A 14,120-nucleotide genomic window follows, 5' to 3' on the forward strand; every position below is an offset into this window, starting at 1 on the left:
ACCCAGTAGTCGTGCACCCTAACTTCACGCTTCTCAAAATCCTACTTGGAAATTTCGAATCACTCCGATTTTTTTACAGCAGCTTACTTGGCAAGTCCCCTGCTTATAACTAAGGTTTCAGGGCCACATCATCAAATATGATGCCACATCAACATGCTTTTTGCCAAGGTGTCCAAAACAGCCCCCCAAAAAAGTGAGACCAATAGGCGTGCAAAAGAGACCCCAATAGTTGTGCAGCCGATGTGGCATCACCTGATTGGTTACTTTTTACAATATTAGTACATTTCTTAACAACTATTGGTACATTTCCTAACAACTGTTGGTACATTTCCTAACAAAAATTGATATTTTTTGTTTCAAACAATAGGTTTTATTTGTTCAATTTTTGGAACAAAAGGTATCAACAACCCTCACAACAATTGGAACATGCTCAACTAGTGGGTCCTTTCCCCTAATCAATGCATCACAATTAATACTTTAATATTTTTGTGATTGAATAAGAGAGACTAAGCTTAGTGAAAGAACTTTGATTTCAAAAGAAAAAGTTTCTGTATAGAGGAGCAACTAGTCGCAACACTCTGTGAAAAACATTTATAATGAAAGGCGGTGTTAAGTGTAAGGGGTTCGAAGGGCGGAGTCGTCTATGTATGACCAAACTGCTGATGTCCACTCTACACTACAACGGCTAACGATTGTATGTAATTTGATCTGTGCAATCGGAGGGAGATGGGCGGGGAATGGAATGTGTGGTTAGAGGAGGCAGTGAACAAGCTGGAGAAACTGAAGCGTTTGAGGTCGCTCAGGCCATTGTTCACACGATGCCATGCCCATTCTTTGCTTACATCTCCAAATTATAGTACACACTTAAGCCATGAAGAATTCCAGACGTTTGATAGTTTGGGGGCGTGGGATCGATCCGCTGTGGAGGTTGAGATTTCAGAGCCTACTTTTCAGTATTGGATGTCTAACTTTTGCAGCACAGGTTGCTTCCCTCCTTATGCATTTGAAATTTTATTTTCTTTAATTTTAGTATTTGAAATTTCATCTTCTCTTATTTGAGCATTTGAAATTTCCATGTGCTTTCGTTTGCGCTTTTGAAATTTCCATTTTCTTTATAAACATATAATGAAAAACAATTTTTCCAAGCACATTTTGCAATTCTGATATTTGGAAGTGTTATTTATAGTTACACATATCAGATGGGTTCTATTGTAAGGAGCACTATTGCACAAATTATTTTGTAATATAACTTACGTTTTGATGAGAGTTGTATTCGAATATTTATCGGGAAACATCAGCACCTTATGATCTCTATTTTGAATCATAAAAATATTATCGCTCTATTATGATGATTGTCTTCATTGGGTGTTTGATGAGGTGCCATGGAATAATGCTATGGCTACATGTTTCTCGGATGTATTTGATGTGCATGCCAGTGTGCAGATAAATAAGTCTAGAATTGAGATCGATCTCATGTGCATAACTATATTCTTTAGGCACTTAAGAGGCATTAAGCCTTGTGTTGACCCTGTAAAACCAAAGCACAATTGGCAGCCAGCCACATGGTGGTTAGATGCCATTTTGATATGTTCTATAATTTAAATATTTATTTAAAAGTGAACTTCAAATAGAATGTTATGTGTGTGTGTGTGTCAATCTTGGTAAGTGAGCATGCAAAATACTTGAAGGTTAAATAATCTTATGTGTTATGTTTGAATGAATGGATTAATCTCATGTTATATAGATGCTTGAATGAGCGTTTTTGTTATGTATTGAGTCAAGGGTATGTGTGTTGAATATCGTTGAAATTAAAATGGAATTTTTGGAACACTAAACAAAAGAGAAATCATTTGAAAGAACGGTCTTGGTCCAAAAGTGAGGTGACATGGAAGGAAAGACTTTATATGTCAACAAAGGATTAAATAGGTATGTATTGCAGTCTTGGCAGCAAGCAATGCCAAAATTAAAGGGAAAACCAATGTTTGGAAGAAAGGACAAGAAGATCAGATGTGCAAAGCAGTTGGTGAAGGATGAGTGCAAAAGAATGAAATTTAATCCTCTAAATATCATTAATGTGGAGAGGAGAATGAGATTTTGTCATGGAAGTTATTTATGGTAGATATGATAACTGCCTAGATTGTTTTGAACTGCAAGAAATGAGCTATCTATTTATGTTTGAAATAGAAATGTTTTAGATATGATTATGTTGAGAAATATAGAATCTGAGTTATTGGAGTGGTGTCGCTTTTATGTGTCCGAGAGTGATGATATTCTGTGAAGAAGCTAGGAAAAAGTGCAGAAGTATCTGAAAGTGGAACTCAAGCATTGGGAGTGTGACATCCATATTTGTATCAAGTATCAACACAATGCCATTTTGTGCGCCTAATATGATGTCTTATGTTAAGAGGTAGCAATAAAGAGCATTAGAGTTTTCAATGCGGTGCAATCAGAAGACTTAAACATAACAAAAAACAGATGAGCAATCAGGAAGAACAAGGAAGCGTTGATAGATAATTTGTTTTAACTTTTCCTTGATATGAAATCAGTAAGAAAAAGGGTAAACAAACATCTGTAAATAATGAAAGAGAATATATTTGAATGAGTTAACGTGCCTTGAGTCAAGTATGTGTTTGTGCATGTTGTGTGTATGTCTTTGTCATGCTTTTATGTTTATACGATTACCTAGTGGGTGCATCTTCTAGATTTGATGCATGCATCTAGCTTGTCTATGGTTAGGGAATGAAAGAGAAGTTGATGTTCAAAACTTTTATAATGACATTGTTATAGGAATGCCAATGTTGTGATATAGTGGAGAGATATATGTAACATATATAATATAATTTTCATGAATGCGTATGCTTGGAAAGAAAAGTAAGATTTGTTAATTGTGTTTGTGATTCTATGATACGTGATTTATATGATAGTGTGTGCCACTTAGTTTATCCCAGTGGTTGTGTTGGTTAAAAGAGTTGTCTTTGAGTGCTTGCGTAGGTGAATGAAGGTATGTAAAATTCCAAGTGTCTTGTGTTGGTCAAAGGAGTCGAGGGCTTTGAGTGCCTTGCATGGGTATAAAGAATTGGGGAAAAATATTCTTCCTATATTTTGAGTGCCTAGCTCTGCATAGGTGAAGCAAGTTGAGCCTTTTGGGGGTGAAAGGGTTTGGGTCCTTGGAAGCTAGCGCATGGGTGAAAGAGAGAAATTTTTTGAGTGCCTATGTGCAGCGTGAAAAGGGGCAGCTCTGATTGCTTTGTGTGTTTGGGCATTAGTGTCTCGACATTTAGTGTATGGTACCCAAGAATAGCTAGGATTTTGATTTATCTCTCTTAGGGCTGTAAGATTATGTGCGTCTCTTTGAGTGTTAGGTTAGGTTAGGTCTCCCTATGTTTTTTTATTGTCCCTTGAACTTTGTGCTTGTATGCACTATGTATATTGGCTGTAAAAGATTGTGTGATGTGAACAATCTCGTTGATGCTTGTGTATTTTGTGGTATATCAGATAGCTTCTTAGGCTTGTGAGTTGAAGAGAGGATTGGGTATGGCAATTTATTATGTCAAGATGGTTGGGAACTGAGCAACCTTTTGGTCTAATATTCTTCCCACAAATAGAAATAAGAAAAGTGGAACTATAATTATGAAGGAAAGAGATATGATTCTGTTCTGTGCAGTTGACTGCACTAGTATCATTGATATATTTGGCAAATGATATACCCTTGAGAAAGGTAGATGAGTGGAAATACTTGTTTTGTGAATGTGATTTATGACTAAAAATGTTTTATTGTGGTATGCCAATGTGTGCCATTGTTGAATTGTGTCTAAAATTATGAACAAGTTTATATATTGTATTGATATTTTTGCCGTGATTTGGGAGTGCACCAATGCTATGTATTGTTGTAAGGCTTTGAGAAGCCTATGCATGCGATTTGTTGTAAGTGCATGACTCTATGGATGAGCACAAGTTGTTTATGATGTTTTGAAAGGACATGTTTGCTAGGCCGTATCTTGTGCATGAGTGCACATTTCTTTCAATCAAATATTGTGTTTTGAAGAATTCAAACAATGTGATGAGTGTGAAATTGCCTTATTTAACCAATTAGTTGTGTGAAGAGAAATGCATAAAGATGCATATGTTAAGGATATTGAGAAAATGCTTTGAATCATTCTTATTATCTTGTGCATAGTTGGATATATTATTGAAGAAACTCTAATGCTATCTATTGCATAAGGCAATAAAATACTTCAATAGCCTAAAATAGGCTCTCCTTTGCTTTAAATCTGCTTTCTCCCATTCATAGACAATGGGATAAGTTAGCCTCATTGCTTTAAGTGATTTTTTCTTTTAAAACTTGAAAATTGACATGGGATTTGTCTTTAGTCGACTTAATTTCTCAGTCACACTCTTTGGATGGTTGAAGTCATTTTTGTTTAGGCATGTTTCACTTGAAGTTAGTCACTTGAGTTACAGTTTTCATTGGCATAACCACTTGAAAGTTGTGGTTTCTCATGTTTGTTTTCTGTTCACATTTTTAGTCATCATCTACTACTTAAAGTCGTTTTTTTGCATTGGCATTGGCATTGGAAAGTGCAACTCATTTACTTTCATTGACTTGCTAGTGTTTTTCTCTTTGACTTGCCACTTAAAATGCTATTTTCAGCTAGCATTGCCATTCGAAAAGAGTCATTCTCACTTACACATGTTTCATTTTTGAAGCTTGAAGTGAATCTGTTAGGTGTTAAATCTCTTTGGAATGATTTCCTCCTAGATTTGCTCCCTAAAAGTTACAATGACTTGAAATCAGTGAATTTCCTCTTGGATGTGCCATTGCCACCTTGGTTTCAGATTGGTAGTACCATCAATAAAGTCACTCTTAAGTTGAATGCATTTTCCTCATCTCACTTTTGCAACAGCTTTGCCAATGCAAATTTGTGCTGTATCATTATCTTAACTCTTTCATATTGGTGGAACTTTCACTTGTCTTTGTCACTTTTTGACCTGGTATAGTTTTATATAAGGTTTGGGCACCTTGGTTGCCCTTTCCTTGTGGCATTGTCAATCAAATTATGTGCCAATTCCAAATGGAGAAATTTTCTTAGCCATTTGCTGATCTTTGATAATTTTGGGCCCAAACCTTTGCCATTTCCTTCTCTTTCTTTTCATTACTCGTGCTTCCATTTGTTAGGAGCTTCTTCGCCTTTCACTTGGCTTAGTGCAACCTTGAACAATCTGCAAGAGTTGCTAGTTGAAACCAATGCTCCACGGGGATGCGTCCCCCCCAAAGAAACCCACATCCCATGTAGGGGGATGTTTTTGAGACTTGGGGGAAACGCCCCCCCACAACACCACCACTTCCGCCACCTCCACTGCCTCTTCTAGGGACGACACCAAGTCATTTGCTATATGGCACATGCCATTACATACTAATTGCAACTTTTAACTTCGTGAAAACTAGTTGGCCTTCCATGGACCACTCACAAAGATGTTATAGTGCAGATTTTGTCTTGAAGATTTCAATTCACCTCTATTTTTATATCAGCAGCACCCCCCACCACCACTCTACTGCCTTCCCATTCGTCCCCTCACCGTCCCCAAATTTAGGCCCTTGGTCCCTAGTCCTCGAAACTCGTCCTCGCATTCCCCTGCCAGGAAACTCCGTGGAACATTGGTTGAAACACTATACCATGAATGAGAATCACTAGAGAAGAACGTTGTTGACATTAATAACATGAGAATAACTTTATCTAAGACTACCAACTTGATTGTAGGCAAAGTTTCCTAGGATTACCAACGCCTACTAATATACATAGTTGCATATTTGGCTCAAGATTTGTGCAAGGTGATATTTGAGGTGATTGACGCTTCATCTCATTTGTATGTCACAATAATTGAATAGCAACATTTCTAGCCCTAAACTTGGGTGGTTGTGCTTCTAAGTGGGGCCTTGGGCTTGCTACCAGTATGATCAATCAAGTTACTCATGAATTGGGGAGTTATTTCTTGAGTTTGTAAGCTATGGATTATAGCATAAAACTTCTTGTTTTCTTTTGTTGGAAATGTTGTCATTGATGTCAAGGATAACTGGAAATATTGTCATTGATGTCAATGTAATGCCCCCTTCTGCAATCTTTTAGGGTTTTGGGACTAATTTCTTATAATTTCAATTGCAAGAGACTTCTTTCCAGCCAAGACTCTAAAAGCACATAAATTGATAATAATTGATGCCAGTTAATAATGATTATCCAATTGATACATAAATTTGGTATTTTCGCTTCAAACAAGAATAAGGCGAAGTTTTGAAAAGTATTCCTAACGCCTAAGTTTACCATGAACTTAGCCTTTAACCATGATTTTTTAATGAACTCGCTAAATGTTCGGTGTTTGCATACTACACTGGAATAAGCTTATTCCAATATCTATTCCTAGGTTTGAAGTTTTTGCCTAATTTTTCCAATTTTTGGAAAAAGTCAAGTGTGAACGAAAAGGGGTCTAAACTTCGGTGTTTGCCATTAAATAGGGAATAAAACGTGTATTCCTACTAACCTTCCTAACACCGAGAAAATGCCGAACTTTACTAAAGTCAAGTTTGGAGCTGCATTTTATGAATATATGCTATTCAAGAATGATGCAATGAATGTCTTTGATATTATTTAGATCTGCAATGATATAGAGAAATCTTCTATGTTACCCCAAGTTTCTGGGATGACAACTTTTTTTGCCAATTTTGGGGACGACAAAGGGGACGGCTATATAAAATATAGGGAAAATTCAAAATATGTACAGAAATTTTAAATGTTCATATGAAAAATAGATAAAGCATGTATATATACATTATATTCATATGAAAACATGGATAAAGCAGCTATATGTACATTATAGAACCATAACATACCACATTTGTGTTCAGAATTCATTGTCAATACTCAATATACATTCACAATTCAGAATTCATTGTCAATACTCAATATGCATTCATAATTCACAATTCATTGTCAATACTCAATATGCATTCATAATTGAAAATTCATTGTCAATATGCCAGCACTTGTTTGCATGTAGTTCATTGTTTCTTTCTGGTTGGAGGATATTTGGATAGTCTTCCATTACTGTTATGACCTACAACCACTTCTTTATGCACTACAAAGTTTTAGGTGTTTGTGAAATTCGTTACCAAGCTGTTATCCATATTTCTGAGTGCTTTTGGCTATGACACAAACCTGTTTACCTTTCATATCAGTGAAAAGTCCAATATTGCAGACCTACAACCACTTTTTTATGCACTATCGAGTTCTAAATGTTTGTGAAATTTATTACCAGGCTGCTGCTCATTACTTCTAAGTGCTTTTGGAAGTGATTCAAACATGTTTACCCGTCATATCAATGAAAATTCAGTTTTACAATCCTATAATAAAATTGAAAAATGTTTTTTTTGAGCATTTGAGTCTTTTTTTAAAAAAATGTTCTGGGAAAAGGGGGATGTCTAGCCGTCCTTGGGATGGTTAGGGGATGGGGGGACGTCCCCTTTGAGAATCACTGCCGTCCCCAAGTTTCCAGGACGTTTCCCACAAATTTTGCAATTTTGTGGACAGCGGGGGGACGTCCCTTGGCCGTCCCCAAGTCCCCAAAACGTCTCTTGTACAGGGACGGGATTTTAGCCCGGGGATGCGTCCCCAGTAATGTAGGAAATCTTTGCTTTCTTTGATATGGGATGTGTGGATTATGCAGTGATGATCTCTTGCTAGGCTCTGATCTGCACCTTTGCTATTCCTGATTTCACAATGTAGATTATGCTTCAAGTGGCTTCTTAAATGCTTATAGCCATTTTTAATATGGCAATGTTAATATGATGTAAGTCTTCCCTTTCTACTGCTTAAGTTGTTCCAGATAAGGTGATGTTAATATGCTATATATCTCTTCTTAAACGCCTATAGTGATGAAGTAGTTTGCTGTTTTTGATTTGGCTTTAAGAGTATGCAAGGTATGGGTTGTTTCTGATTACAATCTCTACCTGTAATCCACCGTTTCTATGTCAATAAGGCAACTGCTCTTAAAGAGTGATTAATATGAATAAAGAAAAAAATAAGAATGATACCATCCTTGGAAGAACTTATGATCCTCTATTAATATCTCTTCAGTCGGTCATGATGTGAGGAGTTGTGTCTCCTCAATCATGTCTATTCAATAACTTTAACTAATCACGCTTCTAATCGGACTTGATCCCTTTGTTTATGGTCTATACTATTAGCTTGACTAATCACCCCTTTCATTGATCTGATTTGATCTTTCTTGAGACAGCGATATTCTTAATTATTCTGCGCCTCACGTCTAAGGAAAGGTTTGGGCGATCTAACTCATTTTTACAAATGCTAATTTGTACCTCTTCATAATGACTTAATTTGACATTAGTTAATTAACTAATGCAGATCCGAATTCTCCCCTTTGAACAGCTATAAGGCAGCGATTACCCAGTATTGAATGTATAAAGACAACGATCCAAAGGTTTAAGCAAATAGATATGAATAATAACAGCAACTCTGTTAAAGACATCAAAACAGTAATTAAGGAACTTAATAATGCAGTGGTGTGACAGATTTGATTATATCAAGTACAACGATTCTTGTATGAAGATGGTGGCAAGCTGTTTCAGCAATACACGATAAAACAATTACACCGATCAGGCATTAAAGATCATAGACGGTCATTATGCTAGCATGACACATGCACAGTGGTTGTTAAAGATTCATATAACTATATGGTGTTGTGAATGATGGAGAGGGTTGTGCACAGCAACAGTTTTCTTTATAGACTTCACCACGAACAAACTCAGGCTATTGGTGCAAATGGCAGACATTGATATAGTGAGACGTCATGAATTTCCAAGGATCGATATGTTTATGTCAAAGACAAAATAAGATATACAGCAATGTTAATAAGAACAACATTCCGTGTTTGTGTTAAATAAACATACAATAAGAAATATAGATGTTATTATTAAGAATGGTGATCTGCATCAAATCAACAATCAGACTAATTAGTTGGAAATATGCGATGATAAGATATGAGTTAGTAAAAAGCATTCGCTAAGGAATGCCACGATTCATGAAGAAATTAAAGAATGAAAAACAAAAATATAATAGTAATTTGATAAAGAAAGTGATTTATATTAACTAAAAGATAAATCAAAGAAGGCTGCGATTTGTTTAGGGAAGATTAAATAGAGCTTAATTTGTTTTTAATGTGGACGACTCTTTGGAAAGAGTCCACCCCTTACGAAGGGTATGCTGAAGATATAAATAATATATGAAATTCATTTGAGGAAAGGTGTAGGTGTGTTGTGTGAAGAAGACAATCAAATATAATATATGCACCAGATCAAGGGAAAGAAATGCATGAATACTACTTCAGATTTATGGTGAAGTGTATAGAGAATTTGTAACAAACTATTGAGAAGATATTGCAGATCTAGAAGTAAGAAATAAAGAATGCACGAAGATAAAAACAAAGATTAGTATGTGTACACATACATAGGAATTATGCTAGGATATTTACAAGTTGATGCATGCAGATTTATGAGAAGACTGTGCAGAATGACTACAGATTTGATAAGAGAAGATGTAATGTCCCCTTCCCAGGTGATAGACAGTTGAGCAGGGATTGGCCTATCATCTGGTTCCCGTAGGCCAATGGAATGAAGAGGGAACCCATTCAGGAGTCATGGAGCCTTGTAGGGGGCTTTGTGAGCTGATTCAGACATTTAGACGACAGTACCTAGATTTTAGGAGAGATCCCTATTTTTTAGGGAATGACTAAGAGTTGGTCTCGGGGTATCTGGGAACCATTTTGGATCATTTGAGACCATCTCCTAAATTTTAGGGAGGGGTTCTATTTTTTAGGGAGGACTACCAGTTGATTGGTTGACCACCTGGAGGGCCACAGAGCATAGCAGGATCGCTTTTGAGTATTACTAGAGGTTTGGAGACAGTTTCCTACTTTCTAGGAGGATTCCTACTTTTTAGGGGATCACTGCCAGTTAGCCTGCAGGACTCAGGTGGCATCGGTAACCATAGCACTTTAGATGAAATTCCAATTTGAGTCCTAGATCTCATTTTATTAATAAATAAGGAAATATTAAAAAGTTTGGAATAATAAAATAATAATAAAGTGATATTATAATCACTTTATGGGGAAATAAATTATAATAATTCATTGGCCCTCTTACCTGGGCGTTTTAGCAAATATTACTATAATAATGAAGGGCCAAATTAAAGTAATGATGAAGGCCCCTTGTGGTTTGTTTTTATAAGGAGGCATAAATAAAATAAAGTTATTTTATTAATAAAAGGGGAGATGAAACCCTAATAAAAAACTAGGGTTAGAGCTGAAATAAAAAGTGAATCTGATAATCATTTTGGCATGGAGTTGTTTATTTTTTGAGAGAATATTATCTTCTACAGGTTTGCAACGAGTTTGACAGAGTTCTGGAGCAAATTTGGGGATGGAAACCTCCAAATTTCAGGTGTAGGACGAAAATCCTCACATCTATTAGCAAATTGATCTTCATTGGAAGCTATTTTTAGGTCATTGGGACCAAATTTCAAGAGCAAATCTGAATATAACAGTAGCATAGGGGTTTGAATTTCAGATCAGAGCAGTAAAGTTACCATTTCTAGCAAGATTTTTCATTCCCCAAGCTGGCCGTACATTTCCCTGCCTGGCCATACCATTTCAGCTTGCTTAGGGTTTCAATAAAATAAAATAAGGTGCAGCAGTATTTTTGTTCAAATTTCATTGTTAGCAGCAAATAGGAAGAAGTTAATGGTTATTTTGAAGAATTAAGGTCATTTGTGATCAGCATATGCAGTAATACAGGGAAATACTTCATTCCTAGAGGGCTACACCTGGCAAGAAATTAGATTTCCATCTGGGTTTGCTTAGTTCTTCCCCAGTTGTTTTTGGTAATTCATTTCAGAGTCGATAAAGTCTTTTGGAGCTAATTCCACACTCTGGGAGCTCCCACATCAACATGTATTGAAGTTCAGTCATATAAGGAGGCTCAACTAGGCAAGCTCAGGATTCCTCATATGCAAAATTTGCACCTGGAGCAAAATAAATTGTCTTTCCTTCTCAAATTGCACTGCTGTAATAAAATCAGAACTCTGATTTTTCAATTTTCAGAATTAGTTTAGTTTTCTATTTGTATTGTATCTATTGTGCAACATTCTAAAAGTCAATAACACGCAAGTTATCCTCAAAATCTCTTTAAAACCCAAAATATCTACACGCTGGTCAAAGAATTTTATAGAAACCAACCTGTCAGGTTGTGCCAATCAGCATTGGCATCTTTCAAAAGATAGATTCCAGAATTGATGAGTATGAAAAGAATATATGCAGACTGTAAAGGTGAGTTTGTGATCTCTTTGTAACAATTTTTGTGGTCAGATTTGGAACAAATTTGAGAAGAAGAATTACAACACAAAGTGTCAAATTAAGGATCATCCATCATCCTTCAAGTAGGTGGAAATATTGAATGAGGGGTTGGTGTCTCTAGTGGGCAAGTGCTCACAAATTGAATTAGGGGTTGGTGCCTACAAATTCAGAAGTGGGAGTTGGTGCTCACAAACTTAGTTAGGGGTTGGTGCCTCTAGTAGGTTGGTGCCTACAAACATTGTAGAAGAAGAATTATATAAAAGCATTGATTTGCCTCGGTTTTCTCCCATTTGGGTTTCCACATAAAACATTGTGTTACTGTGTTCTTATTTGCATGTTTGTTTGATGAGGGCAGATCCGAGACACAGAAAAAAACATAGCAAAATGAGACAACAAAGTTTATTTTTATTATCTCCAATCTATTGCCAATACATGCAATTACATATAGGAGGATAAATCCTCACAGGTTGCAACACATTACAGCGTACAAAATTTTCTGGAAAACCCTTTTCTCACAATCCAAATTTTCTAACTTAAAACCGACTCCCAAAAACTCTCCAAAAACTCACATACAACAACTAACTTGTTGTCCTCATTTTTGAATTTTCAAAAATGTGACAACCCCTTCAAATTTTAACTTAAATTGCGTCATTTTTGTCTCCAAGGCACGTTTTACGAGGTGCAAAATTCACATTTTTTAGTGTCAAATCATCAAGGGGTGTTTTTGCCATCATTGTCCAAGTTTTGGTAAGTTTTGGCTTTCATTTTCCTAGCTTTTTGTGCAATTTCGGGTTTCAGAGCGATAACTGCAAGTTGGATATTTTACTCTTAAGGCACTCTTTTCGAGGCAAAATTCTTGCTCCTTTTTGAACTGGACTAATCTTTGGTTTATCCTTGATCCATGTTTCAAATTTCATCGTGCTCCGAGTTTGTTTGCTATGCCTTTCCTTCAAATTTGGGTTTTTTCCTCCTGACTACAAGTGGTAAATTTTCCTTCTTTTGCAAGTTAAGAATTTTCTTTTCTTTTTTTTTTAATTTGTAGGGGTTTTTTCTAGCAATTAGAAGTGAACTTTATAAAAGACTTGTAACTTGTAACTTGCTTTTTATTTTCCATTTCCCTTTTTGTCTTTTAAGTTGTTTGTAGGAAGTTTTTGGACAAATTGCAAGTGAATTTAAAATCACAAGTTTAATGAGAACTTGTAAGTTCTCATAAAAGTTCTTACTTTGTGCTTTTAAGTTGTAATAGGGATTTTATTTCCCTATGACAAGTCTTTGAGTTTTTATGTTTTTAAGTTGTAATAGGGATTTTATTTCCCTATTACAAGTTTTTATGTTTTATTGTTTTAGTTGTAATAGGGATTTTATTTCCCTATCACAAGTTGTTTTGTTCTTTCTTTTTGTGTTTATTTCTCTTAGAAACCCGAATTTGCACAAATGAAGGAAAAGTAAGTTATTTTAACTTGTAAAAGGGTTTTTAAAACCCGATTGCATCTTTTTGAAGAGCTTTATCTTGCTTGTAGTTGGATGTGAAGAACCCGACCTGCATATTTGTCTCCAAGAACCTGTTTTTTATGGCTTTTTCCTTTGAATCCGGTTTGCAAAGAGTTGGGCGTTGAATGTAGGAGACGTGGGAGATTATTGCTCCTCCATTTGCTGGGCGTTTTCGCCACGTTTTGAATTCCTCATTCAACGTGTTTGCTGGTTCATTTGAATTCCTCTTGCAACGTGTTTTGGCTAGGCATTTTTGCTTCTCCTTTCAAATGTGGAGAGTGAAAGCTCTTTGTGTGTTTTGCTTCTCTCCTCTTCATGCCGTTTTTGGAGGAGGTTGAATTAAAATCTGTTTTTGGCTGCCAAGGGTTTTCAACGTGTCTATTTATAGAGCTTTTTGGTTCTTCCCAAGCTTATTATTCTTTGCTAAGGGCATTTTTATCAAACAAGGTATGTTTTTTCAGTTTTGCTTTTGCTTTCGTTTTGATTGTTTTTAGTTTCTTGTTTGATCAAGTTTTGTAAATAATCTTGCTCTTTCTTTGATTTCGGGTTTTATAAATCTAATTACAAGTTGAAGTTTTTTTTTATTTTCCAAGATTGCCAAGATGAAAATGTTCCTCTCCATATTTATCCATGGTCATCCAAGTTTGCCATCATTGGTCAAAATCATTCTTTCCATCATTTCCCACATATCAAAATCCCTATTCCCACCATTTCATCCATTCATTTCACACCTTCATTCATTTTTCTCATTTAAAGTCTACTTGCAGTCAGAATTTTAAAACCCGATTGCTGTTGTGTCTTCACTTGCAGTCAGCCTTCCAAAACCCCAAATTGGTCCAAAATGCACTCAAAAACACTTGAAAATGAGTCTTAAAGGTCCAATTACAAGTGCAAACTTGTAGTTACCTATTACACACATGAAGTTGCATGTTTGTTCTCCACAATTGCAAGTTAATGCTCTTGTTTTTCCACACATGTAATGCAGTCCTCAAAACCTTTTACTTGTAAGCCCATTTTTGCATCAATTTATCCCTTCCCTTGTCAGTCTTGTTTGCACACATGACCTACCAAATCAATCGATTAAGGCATGGGCCTTATTTTGTAAGCAGATTCCAAGATTGGAGGATGATACAAAGAAAGAAAAACAACATGACGGAGCTACACAAGGAGATGGATAAGTGATACGAATGGTTGAGAACATATAATGCTTT

At 35.9% G+C, this 14,120-nt stretch overlaps 1 protein-coding gene across 2 annotated transcripts in view; it reads left to right on the forward strand.

Annotated features, from left to right (window-relative positions):
• The first annotated feature begins 550 nt into the window (after nucleotides 1-550).
• Nucleotides 551-14,120, forward strand: part of LOC131061525 (8-amino-7-oxononanoate synthase) — a 209,135-nt gene continuing 195,565 nt past the window's right edge. Inside the window, exon 1 of one of the 2 annotated variants that reach the window (XM_057995255.2) lies at nucleotides 551-982. In XM_057995255.2, the coding sequence (XP_057851238.1) occupies nucleotides 727-982 (256 nt within the window). In that variant the 5' untranslated portion in view covers nucleotides 551-726. The remainder of the gene's footprint in view (nucleotides 983-14,120) is intronic. The other variant, XM_057995256.2, reaches the window with a different exon arrangement.

This window comes from Cryptomeria japonica, chromosome 8 (genome assembly GCF_030272615.1).
Source record: "Cryptomeria japonica chromosome 8, Sugi_1.0, whole genome shotgun sequence".
Lineage (NCBI taxonomy): Eukaryota > Viridiplantae > Streptophyta > Pinopsida > Cupressales > Cupressaceae > Cryptomeria > Cryptomeria japonica.